We start from the raw sequence: 24,233 nt of genomic DNA, 5'->3' as shown, positions 1-24,233 counted from the left end.
GCGGTGACAAGTTGACTCGTAATAACTGGTAAGGCATGGGAAAAAATGGAGAGTGGAGACGAGGGCAGACAAAACAAACAGTAAAAAGGTGAGCAGTAGATTGGGATTGGGCGCGGCAGGGATCGCAAAAGGGCAAGAGGGAACGAGAGGGAATAGGTGCTGCCCAGCCAAATGGCAAAGCCAAGGTGGTCCAGTCCCGAGCGAATTTTGTTTTGCGGTGAGAGTGCAGGGAGTGAAAATGGTGTGCAGGGCTGGCAGAACTTGCTAGAATTGGGATGACCTGAGGAATGCCGGGTAATAAAACTACGTACTCGTACTGGCCAAGACAGCTGCGGCAACAGAGAATCTCTCGCTGCAAAAGGTTATACGGTTGCCAATCGGACGGGAACATACGGGTGCGGTATTGTCGCCGTCGTCGCCGTCGGTGTGAAAGCGAAGTCGATGCCACAGAGCAGCGGCAGACGGACTGGACCTGCAAAAAATCTGCCTTTTCTCTCCCCTCGTCGTCGTCGAGATGTGTAGTGGTTGTGGAATTGTGGCGGACGGCGGCCTTGCAGCGAATTCAACCTCTTCCTGTGACAAACTGGCAGTCACAAAGAGAGGCAGAAGGAAGCCAGGAAAGGACGGGAGAAGGCTGGAAGGAGGAATGCGGGCGCGGAGGAGATATTATACAGGGACTGAAGGAGCGTATGACGGAGAGAGAGGGTGAGAGCGACGACTAGGAGAGCAAGGGGGAGGTGCTGCCTTGGGAAGAGAAATTTCTGAGGATTTCTGTGTTTTTCGATGTGCCGTTTCGCGGTGGGAACGGCGGTGGGAACGGCGGTGGGAGCCCTGATGGTCTAGAATTGGTGGCCACGGGCACTTCGCCATGTTCCCCATCTTTCGGACGAATTCGATGGTGTGGGAATCGTGAGTGTCCGAGTGACCAAACAAACACAGTTGTCGACTTGCCTGGTGCAACTCGGGCTGTTGTTACAGGGCCTCCTGCACGCTAAAGCTGTCAGCTCAAGGCCGGCAAAGGAGGGGGGCTACCATGTGCGTCGGAGACGCAAGGGCTCTTCTCCTATTCCTATTTGATTTTCGTTCTCATCCATTTTCCCATTTGCGCGGGACGGTAGGCAGACCGACTAGGGCAATATCAGCTGCTGTACAGGCGAAAAATACAAGAGGCAGAAGGCCGGTGGGCAATGGAGGAACGGAAAGGTGACCAGACATAGGGTTTATGCACAAATGGAGGGCGGCAAATGAGGTAGATGCGGGCACCCATCGTGCATCTGCGCCTGCGTGCGTCGTGGGACAAGCTGAGGCACCACGATGGGGGCACACAAGAGGCCATTCCCTCTAATGGTCCTCTTCCTCTTTGTGGTACTGACGGAGTGTCGTCTCTGGCCAGACTGCCATGCCAAAGTGCCAGACAGACCGGCAGACAGCGTGTCCGTGTCTATGATGTGTGACATGTCCATCACAGGCAGAATTTGGCGGTGGGCGGAGTGCAAGGCAACAAGGCCAAAGCGGTCTGGGCTGGACTAGCCTCGATTTTGCCGTATTTTGACCACTGCTTCCGATGTCTAGACAGTTTGTGATCAACACCTTGCAGGGAAAGAGAGGGGCGGAGGGCAGTTGGGTGGGGGGGGGGGGGGGCGGTTTCTGTCTTTGGACAAGGTTCCGTTTTGCGCTTCGGCCCAATCTCTCGTCTTCCCTGCTTGTCCTTTTTGCCCACACTCCACCGTTGTGGAAAGACGACCAGGCCAAAGATGGCGAGGAGGGGCATTCTGGCCTTCCAGAAAGGGAAACGGAACGAAAACTGTCCACAGAAGACGACTGGAGGGGCGGGAGCAGCAGCACGCCGCCAAGTAATACGACGCTGGCGGGGAACAAGATATGGCACGATATCATCGCAGGGCAGATCTTGTGGCCAGGCCACGAGAGGCCATCGTCATACCATCGATGCCACTGTTCTGGCAATGACATGCAGAGAACGGCAGAGGAAAAAGTAGAGTGACTCCAACGTTCCCACGATGCTGCGCCGTTTCGGCTTGCCGTTGGCCTGGTGTTTTGTTCGTCTACCCGGCAAAATGATTGTGCCGTTTGTCGCTTTGCTACTGTTGCAGCCCTGAAACGCCCCCGGTCGAATGTGGGGCTACGGTAGACGACGTGATGAGCGTGGTCTTGTCAGGCTTGTAGTATTTCGGGAGACGACCGGCGGAGACATTAGGCTGGACCGTGGTGATATGCGAGTTGGCGTTGGCGATGGAGGCACTGGCGATGTGCAAAAGGTGGGCGATGGCGTGTAAGGCCTGGGTGGCAAAAAACCAAGACACATTGGTTTGGGTTGCGCCTTCTTGTTTCTATCTTGCATTCATCGGATCGTACTTTCCTCATAAACATGTCACGTACGCACGCCAGCAGGAGCGAGAGGCGTTTGCAGCCAACACAGCTTCCCGTTTCGGCTATCCTGTGTAAGCAAGAGAACTACATCAGGGGACGGAACAGCCGGGCTAGAATAGGCAAGAGCAGCTGGACTTGACTAATACGTAGCAACTCGGTATTCGACAAGCCCTCAACAAACCCAATACGTACAAGCACTTCAAGGTGGCCGACAAACCAAGATGCAAGCGTGGCTTGTGTTTCTTTGCATTTGCTCGCGCTTATGATTGGGCACCGAGTGGTTGGCTAGGCATCGCCCTTCCCTGTCGTTGGGTAGGGAGGCGGAATGCCGCAGCATGCAGAAGACACGGGGCAATTCTCTCGCAAAAAAAAGATCAAAACAAAACAAATAGAAATAGAGCACATGACCTATTGCCGACTTACATCATGGGCCGGAAAGAGGCAGTTGGTGATCGTTCATGGCGTCGTGATCAGCACGTTACTTCTGGATCGTCTTCTCTTGCCCGTTTTGTACGCCAGGAGGAAATAATAGTGGGACTCGCCAACCGCCTGCAATGGCAAAAGTTCTTTACACGTAAAACTCAAAAGTCAATATCAACAAAACGCGAACATCAACTCCAGCAATACTGTTTACCTGGCTCAAATGCAAAAGTATGCACAGGGGGTTGCAGTGCATATAAACAAAAAACTGCACAAACGGGACGGTATTGGATAAACAAAGCACATAAACAGACGCAGCTGCACACTTGGCCAAGGAAAAGTATATAGCGCTCTGATAGGTTCATGATTTTTGTCTGTGTAATGGCCGACAACAAGAGCCATGATTTGCCGCATCGTTTTCACACCCCAGCACATTATTTCGTGCCACCATGAAGGTTGGCGAGATCGAGAAGCGTGCAATGGGCATGTCTATGTCTGATATACCCTTCACATCGATAGCACAGGGACGAAGTGAGTCAACTTACCGGAAAAGAAACCAAAATTAAGAGGCAAAATGTCAGTTGTCGTCAAAGCGTCTCTTTGTACTCCCTATGTACTCCAACCAAGAACCAAGAAGAAACACATAAGAATGCAGAAAGCTTCAACAAAAGGCGCCAAGGTGTCCGTGGCACCCACAATCTGTGACACCTCGTAAGCCTAAAAGAACAAAAACGACCTACGAAGCCAAATGTAAATCATGACAAGAGACACGAAAGAGCCTCTTGACAGGCTGGATGCCAGTCGTTGAAGCGGGGCGACATTGGTGCAGCAGGTGGGGGACAGGCGATGCATCGCATGTGGACTCTCATGCAGCTCTACGCAGGCAGGCCTTACTGCTAGCAAATCAGCCTGTCGTGTCATGTCTGCCGATAGACACAATTTCCACAGCTGCCTCGGTGTTTCCTCTGTCTGTTTGCTGTTTTGATGGACGGGAAAGTCGTGGCGGAGGTTTTGCTGTGATTGTCGTGTGATGCAAGGTCGATGATGCGGATTAGGTTGCACCTAGAGCAGGCAGCCGGGCTGACCCATGGGCCGGAAGTGGGCACTAACTAGCAGCCGGATTGGAACGGCCTCCAACTTGCTGTCGTCTTAAAGTCACCAACCCATGACCGGCCCGTGCCGTTGTCATGAGCCGGCCATATGAGCGGCCGGGGTCTCCCTGCTGAAGCTGCCAGAACGGATAGCTCTAAAAAGAACTAGCCAACCCACGGGTATCGATAACGTCAAGCAGCTTGCTATATCGCGTCAGAGACGCGATACAAATTATCTGTGAGACCCGTTCTGGAACCAGATGCCGTTCGTTCAAGAAGTTGGACGGGAGACACATGGTACCGGAACCGGGACCAGGACTAACACGACGGCTGGAGAAGAGACGATAGACGGCCACTTTTGGGGGGTCGACAGCCGTGCCAGAAATAAAAGAGCTCCGGTGGAAGGCCGTCCGTCGTCGCAGACAATCGTCATTTGTCGATGTTCACGGTGGCTTGGCATGAGATGAAGACGACTGGCGAGGCAATCGTGAGGAGGATACCGTGGCCGTCATGTAGAGGGAATGATCGCCCGAGGTTGTTGAGTTTCAGTTAAACAGAATTGTAGTGTCATATCTCGTTGGCCATTTACCAGAACTCAATGTGTCTTCGCCAACTGCCGTTATGTGACATCGGATGGGATAAAAGGGTTGGTGATATTGAGGGAAGGCGCCGAGATGAAGTTCTAAGCCAAAACTAAAGTGTGCATCTTTCGGCGCTTAGCTAGTGCTTACCGCATCCGCGGCGGTATTATTAGAGGAGGACGCAGTGCGACGTAATAATACTGCCCGCTCGGTCTCTTTTCTCTTTCGCAGAAAATGACAGCGATCATTACTTGCAATGCACATTTCGCTTTTCGGCAATCAAGAGCGGTGCACCGACTAGGCCGGGATGGCCGTAAGCGAGACTGATGTGCCTACCGATGCATCGGCAGGCCCTGTCCCATCAACGACATACGACCGGTTCACCATCGCGCCCGAGGACGTCGTGGTCCACAAGTGGTCCTGCAACGCGGGTACACCCACGAGCGCTGTCGTCGTTCTGCAGCACGGTTTCGGCGAATATGCCGAGCGCTACATATCATCACACTACAAACTGATCCCGAAACTGCAGGCGGAAGGTTTTGAGGTGTGGGCGCTCGACTTTTATGGCCACGGACGATCCCCCGGCGATCGCGGAATGGTCAATGTGGTGATGGCAGTCAGGCACCACCTCGAGGTTCGAAAGCGCGCCACCGAGCGAGGGCTGCCAGTCTTTCTGTTTGGCCACTCGCTCGGCGGCCTCGTCACGGCGGGCAGTGTCACCTCGTCGCCCGACGACATCGCTGGTGTCGTTTTGTCCAGCCCGGTCCTGCCAGCTGCCATGTCCGGACTGGGCCAGGCTGCGCTCCAGGTGGTCGCCAGCATCGTGCCGAAGACCAAGGTCCCGCTTCCCCGGCCGCCACTGGACGAGCTGTGCCACGACCGGGAGCAAGTCCGGATCCTGATGGAAGACCCTCTGAAGTACAAAAGCGGTATTTCGTTCTCTGTCGCGTCGACCGCGGTGAAAGTCGTCAATCTCGTGTGGGCGGCCGTGGACAAATGGACAGCTCCGACGTTGGCGATCCACGGCACTGCCGACTCTCGCGCTGAGCATCGGCAGTGCCAGAGTTTCGTGGACAAGATTGCATCTCAAGACAAGGAGCTGTTTTCTATCGAAGGCGGTTACCACGAACTGCTCAACGCTCTTGAGCCCGAAGAGACCTTTCGACATGTGGTCGAATGGCTCCATAGCCGTATTGCTTCATAACCATCCAACAAGAGTTGTTACAATTTCCAGTAGATTTCCCGTGGGGAAGGTTGTTTATTTGCCGTTGGTATTATGAGTACTCTAACGAGCGACACAACTGGTCTGGTGCAATATAACATTGGTGTCCCTGGCCGTTCAAAACACGGTCAAAGCTGCCCGGGGTGCCAAGGCTGGCTGGCCACTGACACGGTCGCAAGCTAAGCACGGATTTAGGAAAGTCTGCGACGTCCTTCCAGCAAAACAGGAGCCGCAGAATACTAAAAATCCGTAGTGGGACATTAGGCAGCGCCATTCGAATTCCGGTCCTTCTTATATAAAGCCTTGATTGTGTTTGAATGGCACACAGAGACCAAAGAAAACAACTTTAGATCAATGGCTATGTGCACGCACACCCCTTTATGTCGACGAACCCAGACCAACATACTTTCGACTCCCTTTGTAAGTCCCAGCGCGGCCCTTGCTCAATTCGCCTCATTAGCAGTTGCCCATGGAGCCTAGCCAATCCGAAGTAGTAGCCCATCGTGCTACGAGGTCGACCGTCTTTACCAGGCTGTTGTTTATTGGCGCCGTCGTTGCCCTACTACCCAAGATCCTGGCTTTGTTCATCCTACGCAAACTCTTGGGGCCTCGCTCAGACGTTCCGGGGGATCTACAGCGATCGATTGTTCGCGGGTGTGTGCTACAATCGTCTCCCTTTTCTTACTGATTTGCTCAAACTATTAGCTTTGTCGTTACTAATCCTTGCTGCTAGAGCCACTACCTTGCCGTTGCGCCTTTTGCATGGCCGTCGCCCACCGTTTGATGTCGAGTCCGTGCTGGCGGCGCCCCGTTTCAGGAACTACGACCGCCAGCTCTGCACCAAGGTCTCGACTGGGCTGGGATCGGCCTACTGGGTTTGCAAGGGACGCCCGCGCGGCTCGTCACAGCCGCCGCGGACGCAGCATCCAGACCCGCGCGAGAGCGACCTCGTGCTCTTCTATCTGCATGGCGGCGCCTACGTGTATGGCGAACCTTTGGGCTCGACGCTGCTTCTGCTGAGGGCCGCCGAAATCGCGGCCGCGCGCGGCGTCAATGTCAGCATCTTCACCGTCGGCTACACGCTGGCGCCAACCGGCACGTTTCCCCTGCAGCAGCGGCAGGCGGTGGCGGCGTACCGGTATCTGCTGGATGTCGAGCACGTCTCACCCGACAAGATTGTCGTGAGCGGCGAATCGGCGGGCGCGCACCTGGCCCTGACGTGCCTGATGGGCATTGCCCAGGCAAAGCTTCCGACACCGGCGGCCTCGCTCCTGCTCTTCCCTTGGATCAGCCTGACGAACTCGTCACCGTCCTTTGAGCGGAACAAGTACAAGGACGTACTCACCAAGTCACTTCTGGACCGCTGTGCCGCAGAGGTGCTTGGTAAAGACGCAGGAGCAGGAGCAGGAGCAGGAATGGACTCCAACATTTACGAGGGCGTCAACTGGGACCAGTTGGAGCTTGTGGACCTGACGCGCCAGCCAACCAAGGGCAAAGGCCCGAGGCCCCTGGCTTGGAACCAGATTCTTCCGTCCTTCACGTGGATCAATGTAGGTGAACACGACATGTTCTTCGATGACATCCAGACGTTTATTCGCCAGGCGGAAGCGGACGGAGCACGCGTTCAGCTGGATATGACGCAGAAGAAGCCGCACGGTTGGCACTCCGGCGACAGATCCAAGGCGAACGAATTCGTGCAAATGGACCCGGACGAGGCAGTGCCGGAAGGGATGCTTCCCGGCTGTGACAATGTTGGCCAGGCCCTCCTTCGGGTCTGGGACGAGGCCGTGAGTAAAAGCAGCCGGGCCAGGCCGTGACTGTATCGCCCCTCAAAACACGAGATGTCGTCTCAGGTGGACCGTTCTGCTTATCTATCCTCCAGTTGACGGTGCCGCGTACCAATAGTATTGGGGGTTTGCGGAACCACAAGAGGCAATCTACACGTCGCTTACTTGTGGGTGAGTGAGGTGCTTAAATCGATGGAGTTCTCCGTAGAAGCCATATACGCAGTCGTATCAAATACGTCAGATCCAGGCACGAGCCACTTTTGTTTTGTGTTTTAGTTGACGATAACTATCCACTCCTGGCCTGGTCCTCCACGTCAACCAGTATCACCAAGAGAGAACTGCATATCACACGCAGCGAAAAGCAGCGAAAAGCAACGAAAACCGACAGAAAAGACACCAAAACGTTGGCCCATTCATCACCAAGTAATAGACGGAATGGAAACCACCAAAGCATGGTCCAGTGGCTGGCGATCCAGCGGCGGGCGACGAAGTTGAAAAACCAACAAAAAGGACCGCGGCTCAGTCGAGACGGTCGAGCCCATGACAACACAATGCATGGTCAACAACCGCATGTGATGCACCACAGCGCGCCAAAGAAAAGTCTAGAGAAATCAGACTGGTTCTCCATTGCTTGCTTCACATGAAGGTTGAACCTTCCCCGCAAAATGGCTGGCGCTCTTTCCCCGCTACGGTCCTTTGAGATCCATTCTCCCTGCGAACGCCTAGGAAGGTGCAAGCACAATAAATAGAGCGGTGGGAAGGAGCGGTTCACGACACTTTGGGAAAGAGCCCCGTCGTGGGAGGGGACTAGTGTTTCCGGATGGTGCTTTCCCCGCGTTTCGATCTCGAGGATTTTGCGGACCTATGAGCTATTGTTGACTTTTGCCCATCTCGACCATCGAACAAAACATCGCACAAGAGAGCCAGCTGGTAAAATGCGGGGAGTGCAGCTAGACCGTACTTCCGAGGCCTTTCTTGTGCCAAGAGGAGGGAGCTCTAGCTGTCTTTGAGGACCGATTCTGGGCATGGTCGATGCCAAAGGGGTGGACGACATTCTGGGTGGCGGTTTCCCTCTTTGATTATGTCCAGATTAGGAAAGTACACGACTATCCCTGCCCGCCACTCCCTGTCACGATTCCATTGTCCTGTATCCATCGCTACACCACTCGTGTGACTACCAGTGTGCCTCTAATCGTACTTGTTACGCCTTTGGCCATTGTTGGTTACCATGGCCGACAATATCGTACAGAATAGGGTCTTCCTTGCGCTACGGGATGTTTGTGCCGTTCCAAGGGCTGGTCCAGTCCAACTCAGGTCCAACTCGCCTGCGACAGTCCCCGATCCAGATGCAGGTCTCAGCTGAGTACAAATAATCCTATATCCGTCGCTTTGAGGCACTTCGCGTGGTCGAGCCAATGGGTCCTGTTGCTCGGTTAGCCAAAACGGTGTCTGGATCTGGCTCTCTGACTCTTGTTTGCTGAAGAAATCTGTCGACCATCGAACAACCAAACAACGAACATCGACTCGTAATACGTCACAGCCAGATTCACCAAATTCAAATTCATCATCGGCATCCTTCACTCACACGTCACAATGAGCGACCACTCGAACAAGGACGCCGTTGCGGCCTTGGAGGAAATTGACAATGTTGCAACGCAGACAAGCAATGTCGAGGAGAAGGGTGTGGTTGAAGATACGGAAGCCAGCCACCGGCCGAGGGTATGTTTTTGTTTCTTTATTGTGTGAATTTGTGAATTCTTGCATCATTGTCAACGCGAGCTGACCTTGCCGTCACTAGCTGTCTGACATCCGGTTCATCCTCCTGCTGGTTGGATTCGGCATGGCCTTTATCGGCTCGCAGGTCCAACCGCTGATCTTCTCGTCAATTATCCCAGAGATCGCTGCCAGCCTCAACTCGCACGACTTGCTTATCTGGTTCTTCTGCACGCCCTATGTCGCCATCGGTGTCATTGCGCCCTTCATCGGGCCGTTGGCAGACCTCTTGGGCCGCAAGCCCATCGCCCTGGCCGGCGTGCTGTCGTCCATGGTCGGCATGATTGTGGCCGCCGCCACACCCACCGCCGCCGGCTACCTTGCCGGCATGGTCCTCACAGGCATTGGCATCGCCGCAGAAGAACTCATGGCCATCACGGCCATTGTCGAGATTGTGCCCACCCGCTACCGCGGCTACTACGTCGCCATCATGGTCGCCTGCTTCCTGCCGTTTGCTCCCGGCTCGCTGTACGGTGTGCTCCTTGCCCAGTACAGCTGGCGCTATTGTGCATGCTTCGTCGCCATCTGGAACTTTATCACGGCCATTCTCATCTTCTGCTTCTACAACCCGCCGCCCCGCACCAACGCCGCCGGCATGACCACGGCCGACAAGATCAAGCACATTGACTTTGTGGGCGGCCTCCTCATGACCGCTGGCCTTGTCATGTTTTTGGTGGGCTTCAACTGGGGCGGCCAGCAGTACCCGTGGCACGCGGCCCGTGTCATCGCCTTCCTGACCATTGGCAGCGCCCTGATTGTCATCTTCTGCCTGTACGAGGCCTATGTGGCGCCCTACCCCATGTTCCCCCGCCGTCTCATGCACCACACCCGCACATTCATCGCCCTCATGGTCGTCATTGCGATGGCCGGCATCAACTACATCCCGGTGCTCTTCTTCTGGGTCCTGCAGGCCGTCGCCGTCTACGACTCGGATCGGATCGAGCTTGGCATCCGCACGCTTCCGTTTGGTTTCTGCATTCTGGGCGGCGCACTCATCTCCGCCGTGATTGTGTCACGGTTCAAGTCCCACCTGCGTCTCATCATGTCGACGTTCTGCATCGTCCAAGTCGTCGCCATTGGCTCCATGGCCGCCGCGGACCCGTACAACATCAACACCATTTGGGCGCCCTTGGTCCTGGGCCTATTGGGTGTGGGCGGTGTGCTCATCCCCAACCAAATCATCATCACCGTTATCTGCCCGGACGATCTCATTGCCACGGCCACCAGCCTGACCGTCTGCTTGCGCGCCGTCGGCCAGGTCGTTGGCTTGAGCACCTTCTACACACAGTTTGTGTCCGTCCTCACGGCTAGGACGCTGAAGCTCGTCATCCCTGTTGCCATTAACGCGGGCATCTTTGACATTCCGACGCTCCAGAACATGATGCCCACGCTGGTGTCGATGCCATACAAGCTATGGGCCCCAACCATCAGTGCGCTGGACACGCCAGACAAGATTGACACGCTGCACCACGCGGTCGTGGATGCCTTTGGAGGCGCATTCCCACGTGTTTATTTCATCTCTATTGCCTTTGGTGTGACGGCGGTGATTGCCAGCTTCTTCATTGAGAGCCTGGGCAAGTTAATGGACGAGCACATTGCTGTGCCCTACTTTTAAGACGGCAGTGTTTGGAAAGAGATCTATCACTTTATGAACTCTCATACTGGATGCATTTTACGCAAAATCGCTATGAATGTTAATTTCTCGTTTGTACCGTTCTGCTTATTACGAAGATTTATTTTGACAAATTCACATTGTATCATTCAAACATCACACCGCCCCCTTTGCCAACATGAAAGTCTGTCGGTACGAGATAAGACGTATGCGGCTCTCGATCGTGCATCGTGGCGTAAGTTCATGCTCAGGTGTGTGTTGCACGATATAGCGTAGTGCGCCACCCAAGGCGAGATTTGGGCAGCAAAACAACCCAACCGCGGCCCAATGCCAACACCAATGGCCGGTGCCCAAATCCCCTGTCGTTTTTCTCCCATTCCATCACCCTATAGGGCTCCATATGAACGTTTTCGCCGCTGCGGCAACAGGGCCTCCCGATTTAACCTCACCATGCACGTCCAAGCCGGCATGCTCACCAAGTCACTTGATGTCTCCCGGGATCGTTGGGCACATATGCAAGCAGGGGCAGCCGAATAGATGCTGGAAATCGATGCCAAAGGACGTCGTCGAGTGTATTAAACGAAGGTGTGAATGAAAAACAAAGAGAGAAACCCCACCAGTACCGGGCTCGATGATCGCATGCACAGCTAGAAAGGTACGAGAATAAAAGACACGAAACGAGAAAACAATCACACCACAGACGCACGACTATCGTACAACAGCTGCCGGCTCACCAGCCAGCAGTTCCCGTGCTGCTGCGATCTCGGCCTCGTCGTATCCGCTCCAGTGCGCCTCCTTGGCCGTGTACCGCCGCACAATCTCCGAGAGCTTCTCCGTTGCCAGCTGCCCCAGACGCTCCACGGTCGCCGTGTCCGGCAGCGCAAAGTCTTCTGCGCCGTCACGGCTGCTGCTGTGGGCGCTGTCGTTCTTCTGCCTGGGCCACTTGCCCGCGTTCTTGAGCACAAACGACGTCACCAGCTTGAGGCCGTAGAAGCCCCGCAGGTAGTCGTCGCACAGCTCGATGCTCCGGCAGAACCGCTTGAGCGACTCGGCCGCGTACTTTTGTGTGGCCGCATCGCTGCCGCCGGCGGCCGTCGACGCTGCCATGTACTCAATCTCGCCGAGCCGCGCGTGGATGTTCCACGCATTCGGCGACAGCAGGAGCACCTCCTCGAGCGCATAGACGGACTGGGCGTAGAGCCCCTGCTCGAGGTAGACGTCGGCCAGCTCGGCCCAGGCCTCGGCGTCCGTGGGCGAAAAGTCGAGCAGCGCAGTCAGGCCGGCCACAGCCTCGGCGGCCTTTCCGGTCGACCGCAGCAAAGCGACCCGCCGTTTATGAATGGGCTTCTTTTGGTTAGCCAACCGCCACATGTTTTTGCCTGGCCTTTTGGATGGCTCTCCCCCTCAGACGCTTTTCATCGACTCACCACGTTCGTATTGTCCTTGGCCAGAATGTCGTCGTAGCCCTTGAGCACCGCCCGCAAGCTCGCATCGTCGTTTGCCTCGGCCTCCTGGACCAGCCCCTGCAAGGCCATGACCCGGTCGTTGTCGTCGCCGAACCGCTGCACAAGCCGCCGGACGCACTCCCGCGCCGACTCGAGATCGCCCGTCCGTAGGCACGAAATCAGCAGGTTCTCGTACGACAGCCAGACCTCGGGGCTCTCAATGGGCGACACAAGCGACTCCAGAGCCGATGCACCGGCTCTGCTGGGCAGGCTCTTCAGCACGGCCGGCGCGCGCTGCGACAGCGACAGCGCCTCGGCCGGCGTGAGGTGGTTCGGCGGGTGCAAGAGGGACGCCATTCGTAAGGCGTTTCGGAGAAAAGACGGTAGGCTTGTCGAAGTCGATTGATCGAGGTTTGGTCCCGTCACAATTGGGATGGGAGGCTGGGGCAGATGTCGATTGTATTCGTGAAGACGAGGTGAGCTTTCGATGAAGCTTTTCGCCAGCCAAGCAGAGCTCCTTCCAGTAACAGTAGCCCAATAACAGCGCTGATTAGCATACGTATCGCGATAATAGGGGGTTTGCGCCTACCTCACAGCGCTGTCACCGCCCGCTTAGCGGCAGTATTATGGTCCGTGCGTAAAGGACAGTGCGCAGGTGGCATGCTACGTACATATAGTGGGCCATACCTTCCTGTATGTGCACACCGCACTGTCCGTAGGTCGTCAACAAGAATAAACGTGGGGCGCATCCCACCACCATTACGGCAGCAGCACCAGCGCAGCTCTAGACGGCCCGCCATTCGGTTGATGACGAGGTCTTGGTTTCCGCCCAGCCACGATCCCGACACACACAATCCGCGACCCAGTCGACACGCGACCACACACGAGCGTCCTTCTTCCCGCACCGGGCTCACCCAGCGCCTTGTGTAGCTCGCTCCAGTCCTGCCCGCTCCAAGATGCATGCTGTCGCCGTGCCGCATCGACTGCCGTTCTCCTTTTCCTAGATCACGATCCCATTCCACGTTCCGGGCGCTGCCACGACGGCCGACGACCTACAACGCTGCGCCCAGTGCACACGGGACTACCGGCTATCGGAGGAGACGAGGACGTTACATATACGTAGTCGGTTGTTGGGGGGTTGGAGCGCCTACCGCCAGGCAGAGGCAAGATGTGAGTTCAGTCAAGTCTGGACCTTTTTTTGTCTTTGTTTCTTGTTTCTGACATACCAGGTTTGAAAAATCACTGCTCGACCTCATCCGCGGCCTGCGGCACCACAAGGGCAATGAAAAGGCATACATACAAAACTGCCTCAAGGAATGCCGTGCCGAAGTGCGCAGCCAGGACATGGACGTCAAGGCCACCGCCCTGCTCAAGCTCGTCTACCTCGAGATGGTCGGCCACGACATGTCCTGGGCCTCGTTCCACGTGCTCGAGGTGATGTCGTCTCAGAAGCTGCAGCAGAAGCGCATCGGCTACCTGGCCGCCGTGCAGAGCTTCCGGTCCGACACCGAGGTGCTGATGCTGGCCACCAACTTGCTCAAGAAGGACTTAAGCGCCACGTCGCCCATTGCCATCCAGCTGCCGATTGCCACGCTGCCACACATCATCACACCCTCGCTGGCACTGTCCGTGCTGCCGGATCTGTTGCCACGCCTCACGCACTCGCACCGCGTCATCCGCAAAAAGACCATCGTCACGCTCTACCGTATGGCCCTCGTCTATCCCGAGACGCTGCGTGCCGCCTGGCCCAAGATCAAGGAGCGTCTCATGGACCCGGCAGAAGACCCCAGCGTCACGACCGCCATCGTCAATGTGATTTGCGAGCTAGGATGGCGCCGGCCGCACGACTTCTTGCCGCTGGCCCCGCGTCTGTTTGAGCTGCTCGTCGGCACCAACAACAACTGGATGGCCATCAAGCTCATCAAGCTGTTTGCAACGCTGACGCCGCTCGAGCCGCGTCTCGTCCGCAAGCTACTGCCGCCGCTGACCGACTTCATCCGCACGACACCCGCCATGTCGCTCCTCTACGAGTGCATCAACGGCATTATCCAGGGCGGCATCCTCGGCAGCGACGACGACTCGTCGGGCCGTGAAGAGATTGCATCGCTGTGCGTGACGAAACTGCGGGGCATGATGATGATTGAAAACGACACAAACTGTGAGTATATCACGCATAAATGGAGAACTAGCAGTTGCACAGGTACAGCGACTAACCAGACAGTAAAATATGTTGCACTCCTCGCTTTTAACAAAATCGTGGCGACACATCCGTACTTGGTGGCACAACAAGAAGACGTCATTCTCGAGTGCATCGACAGCCCAGACATCAGCATCCGCATCAAGGCTCTCGATCTCGTCCAGGACATGGTCAGTAGCGACAATCTGGTCTCGATTGTCGGCCGTCTCATGCGCCAGCTGAAGCAGGCATCCTCGGCCGAGCCGGTCAAGCAGATTGAGGTGCGCCAGATGGAGTTCCGCGCCGAATCGGACGACGAGTTGGAAGGCGCGCGTCCGCCTGCCAAGAACAAGAACCAGGAGACGCCGCTGCCCGAAGACTACAAGATCGACGTCATCCACCGCATCCTCGCCATGTGCTCGCAAAACAACTACAGCAATCTCACCGACTTTGACTGGTACATTGATATCCTGACACAACTGTTACGGACGGCACCATCGCCAAGAGCAGCAGACGGCGACAGTGACAACGACGGTGGCGCCCTAGGCACATTGTCCGGGTCAGCGGCCGCCGCCAACGTCTCCGAGAAGATTGGCAGCGAGCTGCGAAATGTCGCTGTCAAGGTGCACGCACTACGTCCTGCTGCTGTTCGGGCGGCCGACGAGGTCATTGTCCAGCTGAGCTCTGAGGCGGCTTCGGCAGCTGCCGTGGGCGCGCAGGTGATGTCGACTGCGCTGAAACCGCTCGCTTGGATGACGGGCGAGTATTCTTTGTACCTGCTGTCCGCCAACGACACGCTCACGGGTCTCCTGCAGCTGCTGCCGCGCATCCGCTTCGCAGACGTACTCGCCACGTGCCTGCAGGCTGTCGTCAAGCTGTTCGCGTTTGTCGTCAGCGACGGCCAGGCCCACAACCTCGACCTCGGCTGGACACCGGAGCGGAAGTCCAACATCGCGCTGCTGCTGGCGCGGCTCGTGCACGCCATGGAGCCTCTGGTCCAGCACCCGCAGTTGGAGGTGCAGGAGCGCGCTGTGGAGTTTTCAGAGCTGCTCAAACTGGCTGCTGAGGCGGTCACCGCACAGCCTGTTTCGACCGATGAGGTGCAGCAGGACGCGCCGCTCCTGCTCACGGAGGCGATCCCGTCTCTGTTCCGCGGCTGGGAACTCAAGTCGGTGTCGGCGGCCGCACAGTACAATGTACCAATGCCGTCCGGTCTGGATCTGGACGAGCCCATTCACGCGAACCTAAACAAACTTTTGGCTGAAGCCGATTATCTGGCGGCTTTGCCTGGTGCGGCGGCCGTGTCCGCCGAAGAGAGCGAATTCGACTCGTACTACAACAACAAGCCAGCTGCTACGCACGTGTCGTCGGCCGAGCCGGCCATCAACCGGTTACAGGATGTGTCCGAACCGGCCGCCTCATCGTCGTTGTTGTACCAGCAGCGGCCGGATGAAGACGCCTACTTGGATGCCGACATTCTGGCACGGCGGCGTGCCGAGCGGCAAGAGCGCAACCGCGATGATCCCTTTTACATCCCGTCCACCGATGCGTCCCGCCTCCCAACACGAGACACTTCGACACCGATCCATGACATTCTCAAGAACGACAACGGTGAGGATCTGGATATCGACTCGATCCCTGTGATGCAGCTCGACCTCCAGACTCTCGGAACCAGCGGCGGTGGCGGTCAGACAGCAGCCGCATCGCTCTCGGCCGCGCAACAATTGCAAAAGCAGCAACAGCAACAGCGGCAACAACAACAACTGCATCAGCCGCAAAAGTCACTCAGCTCCCGCCCTCGGATCGTCATTGCCGCCGACGAGACGCTGAGCGGCACAAGTGGACGGTCCACGCCGCGCAACTACGAGTCGGAGACCGGGTCCAACGACAGCGGTGCCAACCGGCAGCGGGCCAAGAAGAGCGCCAAGCAGCACTCGCTTCTGCACGTCGACTCGAGCCACATTGGGATGTTGAGCCTCGAGGACAATGGCAGCAGTGTCGCCAGTGGCGGCCCGGGGCACAGCAGCTCCCGCTCCAGGACAGGTGCGGGCGGCAGCGGCAGCGTCTACGACTTGGAGCGTCAGAAGCGGGCGGATGCCGAGATGGCCCAGGCGCTCAAGGAAGTGGAGAAGCGGCGCCTGGAGATGCAGCGGGCGAACGAGCGCGTGCAGATGGCGCACGGCGTGTCGCTCGAGGGTGCGGAAGTCGTGGCCAAGAAGCCCAAGAAGAAAAAGTCGACAAAGACGGCCGAAGGCGATGCGAACGGCAACGACAACAGCAACGGCGCCGACCATGGAGCGGAAGGCGGAGCCGTGGTGGTGAAGCCCAAGAAGAAAAAGAAGGCCACCACAGCCGTCGACGGTGCTGGTGACGGTGGTGAACTTGGCCCACCTGTTGCAATCAAGCCCAAAAAGAAGAAAGTGAAGAAGGTGATTGACCTGCAAGAGGCAGAACCGGCATCATAGGCGATCTGTGAAGGGGATCGAACGACTAGATAGGATATATGAACGGGCGGCACGCACACAAATTTTATAATGATATTTCATACCATTTTTCGCAAAACGTTTTGTTTCTATGCAAGTCTATAACCCAAGGATTTTCCCCCGTAACTCCATGCAATACCACGTCTTTCAAACAACACATTGTCGTTCTTTTGTATTCGTCACTGAACGTTTCCTTACGCGTCCACCGCCATGGTATCACCGGCCGGTGTGGGTGGGACCTCGTCTAAACGGCCCCACTGAGGCTTGTTCAAAGGGGCCTCCACAACGCCATCCGTCTTGACCTGGTAGCCCCGGAGTCGAGGCCGTGTCGCCCGTCCGACCGGCATGTCCGTCTCATACAGCGTCTGAAACTGCCGCGCCCGGCGCTGGAAGCCCGCTACGCCTTCGTCGGCCAGGGTCGCACGGATGCCGGCAAACAGCTCGCGCATAACGTGGTGGTTGTGCACCTGCAGCAGCGTCCAGGCAAGCATCTCGCGGGCGTCCAGCAGGTGGTGGATGTACGCGCGGTGGTGCGCCGTGCAGGCGCCACAGGGGCAGCCGGGCCGCAGGGGCCGCGTGTCGGCCTTAAACACAGGGTCCGTTAGGTCCATGGCCAGGGGCAGCCGGGCGGCGCTGCTTTCGTCGCTCACCACCTTTTGCTGTTCGCCGGACCCGACATCGGTGGCCGCCCAGGAAAAGGTGTAGGAGAGTCCTTGCTCGGAAGCGTCTGTGACGGCCGGCAACAGCATGATGTCGATGCCCAGTCCGACCTGGCGCAGGATGTGGTGCGGCGTCACAGCCGGGTGCAGCGACAGGCGCGGCAGGGGCACCAGGGTGTCGGCGTAGTCGGCGTGCAGGTCGGGCAGGAGATCGACATCATACACAGCCAGGCCAGCGACGGTGGGTCTTGCTTGACCGGCACCACCGTTGGCAACAGCTTCGTCCGCCTCCCCTGCTCTTGCCAACTCGGCCAGCCGGTTGAGGTACTGCCACTGCGTAGCGTACGGAACGGGCAGCGTCGGTGCAAACAGCGCGACCCCAGTCGCCTCGGCCACACCGTCCCGTTCAACCTGGTCGATCCAGTCCTCGGTGCGCTCGGCCATGCGGTAGCCACGCTTCACCGCCGGGTGCGGCACGGACACATAATCCGAGACGGATGATTTTGCGGGCGTGTTGTTTGCCGTGTGCGTAATGGTGCCGCCGCCGTATGTCAAGTCCGCCATGGGCACGGCAATGTCGGGGCGCAGGTTGTCAATGGCGGCATGGTACGCGTTGAGGGTCAGCTTCTGGAAGCCGGTCGAGGTGACAATGGAGATGTGGCTGGGGCCGTTGCCGAGATGGGAGGCAGCAGCTGGATGCCGACGGGGCGCGAGGACAGATATGGACGAGGAAGGGAGGGCTGTAAATGTGTGCAGTCGGGGCGTAGAAGAGGAGGAGGATGAGGAGGAAGATGAAGACGAGGGAGCAGATGGCGAGGCTGAGGTGGATGGGGTCGAGTAGATGGGAGGCGCGCGGCCGGGATGCAGGGGAATATTCTCGACGACTGGCGATTAGCATGGACCGACGGGCACAAAAGATATAGTTGGACCCTGCACGAAGTACTCACAGTCTTCCAGCGCAAAATATGCGCCGTTGACGAGGCCGGTGCGGACAGCATTGTCTGGTGTCACGTGCGGCACGGCACCGCGTGATGTGACGGGGAAAAAGTTCGGTGTTGGGACCGGTGTGCGGCCGGGAAGCACTAGTGTGCCGAGCCGTGGGACGGCCGAGCGGCCAAACGCCTCTTCAGCTGCTGCAGCACTCCCGCTGCCGTTACCAACGGACGATGCCGCCGTCTTGATGATACGGAATACTGGCGGCGGCGGCATACCGTCGGGCGGCGACGGAGGGGAAGAGAGGGAGGACGGGTCAAGCGGGCCGGCAGGATCAGACGACATGACTCCGCCGAGGTAGTGAGGAGGAGAGCGACGTGTGGATGAGGTTTCGTCAGTGAATGCTGGCCTGCCGTTCTCGTGACGATATACGGCGTACACGGAAATACCAAGCACGAGACTTTTCGCAGGGAACTGCACTTAAACTTTTTAGGTGGGTTGTTTGCATGTGGGCAGGGCCTTCCTTGTAGAGGGGCTGGCCAATCACTAGGGGAAGGAGCCACCTGCCGCCAAAACTGTCAAAATGACTAATCTTTTAATAACGAACTTCCCGGCGTTGGCCATGGGGCTACAGTTTCGGTCGTAATTCTGCCACGAACATGGCCATTGACTTGGTAATAATAAGATATTGTGTTTCTATACTTGGATAAAAAACTGGAGATGTCAATTTGGAGAAAGACCTCCCCGACGACTCTCACCACGAGAAACATTGGACAAGCGAGATCATGGGATTCGACCCCGGTTAAAAACAAAAAAACACGCATCAATGCTGTACATCGTAACCTGGTCAAGCTGGCTTGCGGTCCGGCGGCCACGAATATGGCCGGAGGCAACGAAGAAGTTCGGCCGACGTTCAATGAAATACGCCACAGTGCAGGGCTGAAAGATATACCATATGCGTAGGTAGTGCCAAGGTCCTTCCACTCCAGGAGCAAGGCGACCAGAAATGTCTCACCAAATCACGTATGAGATCCTTCTCGCTGAAACTGCTAAAGGATTCAAAGATACCGTCGAGACAACGGTGGCACGCGCTCGGGGTATTGCAGCTCCATAGGCCGGGCCGACCGGCCAGTCTCATTTGCGATGTCGGTGCCCATTCGTTTGTGACAGAGTTGCGCGAGATAGGCCGGTCAAATGACAGCGTGGGATAGCAGCGAGATAGAGACGGTGCCCCAGTTTTATTTGAGCGATGAAAGGCCCAATAGGGCAACTGTGCGTGTAGCAATAAGGTCAGACGCAAGTTCAAATTACACAGGCAGACGCAAAATCAATCGAGATGCGGTGGTGAGACGAATATGTGTACGATGTAGCGCGCTGAAATTTCAAGCGGATGGAAATGGACAACGGGGTTAAAGAGACCCCCCTTGTACGCAAGATGCACTCAAGAAACAGGCGTCTCGTCACGCCCTTGGCAGATGCCACACGATGCACCCCCCTTATTTCATCACTTCACTCTACAGCATACGACGCATGTCGTATCTGCAGCGGGCTTTGTTTTCCTTGTCCATGTCCACTTTCATTCGTCCCCTCGTATTCAGGGCTGCAAGCCCCGGACAGCAATGCACGCTCGCCTGCTCCTGTGCAGCTTCAAACATTGCATCGTGACCTAAAAGGCGCAAGCTGAGCTACATGGCGCAGAGCGGTGAAGACGAAGAGGGGCAATGTCGGAGCATTGGAGCATTGGTGGCATTGGGGGCATTGGGGGCATTGGCACCTGTCCAGTATCCCTGCAGTCCACGTTGTGCAAGGCAGAGAGGTGCGTCGTCGTTGGACGAGATGGACGGCGAATCGCAAGAAGACTGTCGTGGTGGCATTGAGTCAGTCGTCTGCAATCCCGGTTTGAGGGTCGCCCTTCCGTTGCGTTTCTGTATTTCCGATCCCTCCTTCCACTTTTTTTACGGCTATTGGAAGTAAAGGAAACAAGGACCAAAGTGGACGAGCATGCGACAGCATCGCATGGCCGGTAATTGGAAACTGGCGCGGGTTTTGAAATTGTGCCCGGATTTCTTTTTGGTTTTTGGCGGCGGGGCGCCGGTTAATAGCCGTGCTGTGCTTCGGTTACCGCATACGGCAAGCAGGCGCTGGTGACGGCGTATGAAGTGTGTGCATTCTTTTGACAGGCCGACGATGCCACTAAAGCCCTGTGCAATTGTAGTACTCGGCCCCCTAAGGCTCCTCTAATGCAAGCCCACATCCCCCCCCCCCGGCGGAAGGCTGCCGAGTCGCTCCATCCATCCCCCTCGTGGCCTTCTTTACATTAGCTTCGCACACCCTGCTTTTGGGGGGATCAGTAAGGGGGCCTGCGAGACATTGCACATCTGGAGAAGAAAGAGGGATAATTCGTAAAGGAATTCCACATGAAGTGAGTGCGTAAAATGCTTCACCGCACATTTGCTATTCCATGCAATTCGGACCAGGGGTTTCGTTGGGGAAACGTGAACGTCCAATATACGAGCGAGCACATACGAAGTAGTGGGGGCCCATATTCTTTTCTTGCTTTCTTTTTTTGTCGTTTTTGTTTCTAGCTCTGTCAGTTTCTGTTTGGTAACACATTTCGTGCTTTAGTTCCATTCCGGGGGAGCTGCAAATCAGCCCAAATGTGCAAAAATTAGACCACCTGATCATTTCTCCCTTTTTCTCCCATTTTCTCCGATCTTCCATTTTGTATGAGCTTTTCTGCCTGAGCCTTTCCCGGTCTTGCAACTTATGATTCCTACGCGCCCTCCTTTACCATTAATTCCCTCTCCTTTGCTGACCACGCTCCCCTTGCCAGAAGACCAAAACAACATGGAGAAAAGCCAGAAAGCAAAAGGGAGGGAGGGAAACAAGAAACTCGTGTGACCCCCACGCCAATTCGCCGCCCACGCCGTCGAAAGTTTTCTTGGGAAGTTAGTCCTGCCTAGCGTGAAAGTTAGCTTGCCTCGTCCTGCCACGTCCCCATATGGCTCAGGTCGCTTCTTCGACCACGCATCACGATGCACTGCAGGCGAGTGCCATGCAGGCGAGTGCCTACGACGTACAAATATGGATTCGCCCTCCAGACGCTTGCTTAGGCCACTGGCACCTCCGATTCTCTTGTTCGCAAGCCGTCTCGGTGTACGGAGAGTCGGCGTCGTCCACCTTGTTGTGTGCCTCTCTGCTTGGGACACAGCGCCAAGGCACTCATTTCAATAGTTTCGTTTCTAAGATACGACTGTCCAAGCACTTCACCTCGTCTTACGAGCAGATCTTGCACAAGATACATCGTAGACCTTTTGGAGTGTTGTGACGAGTCACTCCTCTTGCTACGCAAATTGCCAGGAACCGGTCCCGTGCGGCGAAGCTACAACAATAAGATTGTATCAAAGCACAACGCGTTACACTCTCCGGCGTACAACCTTGGATTCAGGGCCGCGACCACTTGGGAGGTTCTCCGGATGATGCCCGCGGCACACCACATATGAGCGGCCGCATTTTGTGTGGAAATGCTAGACGAGCGGCGCGCATTGCCGTCGTGCCACGAATACTGTATTTCTACCTTTGCCCTTTGGCCTTTACGTGGCGGTTGGCTATGCCCATCATCCAAGTCTTGTCTTTTCATCCCCTCGTCCCTCTGTTCGAAATCCAGCACACGGCTGGTGTTGACAGAAAAAGGTACATGCGTACATGCATGCGGAGTACATACAGACTGCAGCTTGTCCTGTCGCGAGTGGGATGCGCCCGTCCCTCTTTCCTCTGCACTGCAACAACTGCACACAAGTGGGGCTGACATCGGTCGGCAAGTGTGGGGAAGGGCCACCTTCCCAGAACAACTGCAGGGAACAAAGCCCGCAAGAAAAAAACATGGAGAGGCAAGAGTGCGAGAGATGAAATTTTGAGGCAAGAGCAGCAACAGACCCAAGAAAGCGACCTGCATGGGCGTGCCCCCAGACCGGCCCAAGGAAGGATCCACAGCTTAATAATTTCCACCAAACAGAAGCCTCGCTATGTGCCTTCTCTCCAGTCTTTTTTTGCCGTTGTTTGTTTCGCTGTGACGCAGTCTCTGCGCATCATTCCTTGGTCATGGGCCATGTTCCCAGCCGGAAGGGCATGTCGGTCGTCCTTTCGCGGCTTTCGTCTTCGTGGCCTTCTTTGTTGCTCACCCCCCGCCTCCTCCCACACACTTTTGCCATCTCCCCAGCTCCCGTTGCCGTTGCCTTCAATACCGGCCGAAGATCGTCTTTTCCCGCCTCAACGGTGTCTCTGTTGCAGTGCTAATTGCAAGTATTACACACCCACGGCAGTTCTTGAGAAGATACTTTTGTGAGCTGCGCTGCCCTGGTTCCAGCACTGCCGCCCTGTCCATCCCTCGGCCGATCCCTGGAGTATCTGGACTGCCACCACACCCACCCTGCAGGTGCATCGAAGACAAAGGTTATCCTGTGTCACATTTGCCAGCCGTGACGGGGTGACGAGGGCGTGACGAACGTAGCGGGGAAAGAGAACCAAAACGAAGCGTCCCTGGAGACAGACGAGACCGCCTTTTTGCCTTGACCGAGTAAGAATCCAAGACATGCAGCCGGGCAAGGAGGGGCGTGTAGACCGGTGACAGACCAGGATTTGATGCTTGTCTTAATGTTCCATTCGAATGTGTAGCTGTGCATATTGAACTGGTCCAGCCAGGCACAAGCCTCTGTGTAAATACTTACGGTCCACGGCATTCACTGCTCCCCAATGCCCCTTCTTTTATTCGTGAGGAATCTATTCGAGTAGTTCAGCCGGCGTAGGCTGCTGTCTTTGTCCAGCGCAGTTTTAGTGACCTGGGAGGCCCCGGTCAAAAACGATTGTCATGCTCTGGAGGTTTCTGCTCGTCTTTATTTGGTCAGTTGACAACCTAAGGATTATTATTTTGGTGGTTATTTTCTGGCGTGTAATTTACTGGGGTGGCCGACAGGTTGGCTTGACGCTGGAGTTGCCGACAGCGCCACCGGACACGGCAAGGAGGCAACTTTTGCGTAAGAAACCTTTGGCCCCCTTTCCCAAATAATGCAAAGTGACTTGTGTATTTTTCTGCCTTGTACTGTCGTAGCTCTCTTTCTTTATTTCTCTGGCTTCTTTAAATAAGCTGCTCGTTCTTTCCTCTTTTGTCGTCACCCTCACTTCCTTGCCTTCCTTCCTTCCTTGCAACCATCACTGTGCAACCCCCCCCCCCCTGTTCCTTCTTTCTTTCTGTCTTTCCTATTTCGACTCTGTGCCCATATAATAAGAACGACTCTCCTCTCCTCCGTTTCGCTTTCTCGTCATCGCCTTGTTCACCCTCGCTTTTTTTCCACAGACACTCTTCTTGTCCCACTGCCCATTCACTCACCTCCACGCGGTATCACTGCAACCCGTCGCTTACACGAGTGGCTGTTCTGTCTGTTGTCCACCTATAAATATGCCTACGACCCTACCATAGCATAACCGAGCGAGCCGACCAGCAGTTGCCGCATAGGTTGGACGAAAAGAGCAGCGTGAAAACAAGCAAAATTCATTAAAAAAAGCCTTTACGAATTTACGCAGCATTGGGACGGGAAAACGGGTTACACAAAACGGGCATTGAATAGAAACACCGGGAGCAACACCGCAAATAATAAGACACGAGA

At 56.1% G+C, this 24,233-nt stretch overlaps 9 protein-coding genes across 9 annotated transcripts; 5 read left to right on the top strand and 4 right to left on the bottom strand.

Moving 5' to 3' along the window:
• Positions 1-1,564: 1,564 nt before the first annotated feature.
• Positions 1,565-2,002, top strand: SPSK_09989 (uncharacterized protein; the record flags this gene model as incomplete). Its single annotated transcript, XM_016736554.1, has 1 exon — positions 1,565-2,002. One exon carries the CDS (start codon positions 1,565-1,567, stop codon positions 2,000-2,002), a length of 438 nt encoding a protein of 145 aa, XP_016587113.1.
• A 2,785-nt stretch (positions 2,003-4,787) lies between these two features.
• On the top strand, positions 4,788-5,684 carry SPSK_09658 (acylglycerol lipase; the record flags this gene model as incomplete). The annotated part of the gene is made up of 1 exon (XM_016736230.1): positions 4,788-5,684. The coding sequence occupies one exon, from the start codon at positions 4,788-4,790 to the stop codon at positions 5,682-5,684; it is 897 nt and encodes a 298-aa protein (XP_016587112.1).
• Positions 5,685-6,171: 487 nt separating this feature from the next.
• Positions 6,172-7,519, top strand: SPSK_09274 (uncharacterized protein; the record flags this gene model as incomplete). The annotated part of the gene is made up of 2 exons (XM_016735850.1): positions 6,172-6,356; positions 6,436-7,519. 2 exons carry the CDS (start codon positions 6,172-6,174, stop codon positions 7,517-7,519), a joined length of 1,269 nt encoding a protein of 422 aa, XP_016587111.1.
• Positions 7,520-9,082: 1,563 nt separating this feature from the next.
• SPSK_08934 (MFS drug efflux pump) lies at positions 9,083-10,877 on the top strand (the record flags this gene model as incomplete). The annotated part of the gene is made up of 2 exons (XM_016735519.1): positions 9,083-9,208; positions 9,288-10,877. 2 exons carry the CDS (start codon positions 9,083-9,085, stop codon positions 10,875-10,877), a joined length of 1,716 nt encoding a protein of 571 aa, XP_016587110.1.
• Positions 10,878-11,582: 705 nt separating this feature from the next.
• On the bottom strand, positions 11,583-12,245 carry SPSK_09820 (tetratricopeptide repeat domain protein; the record flags this gene model as incomplete). Its single annotated transcript, XM_016736389.1, has 1 exon — positions 11,583-12,245. The coding sequence occupies one exon, from the start codon at positions 12,243-12,245 to the stop codon at positions 11,583-11,585; it is 663 nt and encodes a 220-aa protein (XP_016587109.1).
• A 44-nt stretch (positions 12,246-12,289) lies between these two features.
• Positions 12,290-13,281, bottom strand: SPSK_09568 (uncharacterized protein; the record flags this gene model as incomplete). Its single annotated transcript, XM_016736140.1, has 2 exons — positions 12,290-12,865; positions 12,991-13,281. The coding sequence occupies 2 exons, from the start codon at positions 13,279-13,281 to the stop codon at positions 12,290-12,292; spliced, it is 867 nt and encodes a 288-aa protein (XP_016587108.1).
• Positions 13,282-13,663: 382 nt separating this feature from the next.
• Positions 13,664-16,960, top strand: SPSK_08407 (AP-3 complex subunit delta-1; the record flags this gene model as incomplete). The annotated part of the gene is made up of 1 exon (XM_016735005.1): positions 13,664-16,960. One exon carries the CDS (start codon positions 13,664-13,666, stop codon positions 16,958-16,960), a length of 3,297 nt encoding a protein of 1,098 aa, XP_016587107.1.
• A 212-nt stretch (positions 16,961-17,172) lies between these two features.
• Positions 17,173-18,915, bottom strand: SPSK_08967 (queuine tRNA-ribosyltransferase; the record flags this gene model as incomplete). The annotated part of the gene is made up of 2 exons (XM_016735549.1): positions 17,173-18,521; positions 18,585-18,915. The coding sequence occupies 2 exons, from the start codon at positions 18,913-18,915 to the stop codon at positions 17,173-17,175; spliced, it is 1,680 nt and encodes a 559-aa protein (XP_016587106.1).
• A 3,743-nt stretch (positions 18,916-22,658) lies between these two features.
• SPSK_10057 (uncharacterized protein) lies at positions 22,659-23,011 on the bottom strand (the record flags this gene model as incomplete). The annotated part of the gene is made up of 2 exons (XM_016736617.1): positions 22,659-22,851; positions 22,884-23,011. 2 exons carry the CDS (start codon positions 23,009-23,011, stop codon positions 22,659-22,661), a joined length of 321 nt encoding a protein of 106 aa, XP_016587105.1.
• Between the last annotated feature and the right edge of the window lie 1,222 nt (positions 23,012-24,233).

Source organism: Sporothrix schenckii (genome assembly GCF_000961545.1).
Source record: "Sporothrix schenckii 1099-18 chromosome Unknown Cont44, whole genome shotgun sequence".
Classification (NCBI taxonomy): Eukaryota; Fungi; Ascomycota; class Sordariomycetes; order Ophiostomatales; family Ophiostomataceae; genus Sporothrix; species Sporothrix schenckii.
This window is presented reverse-complemented; position numbering and strand designations above follow the sequence as displayed.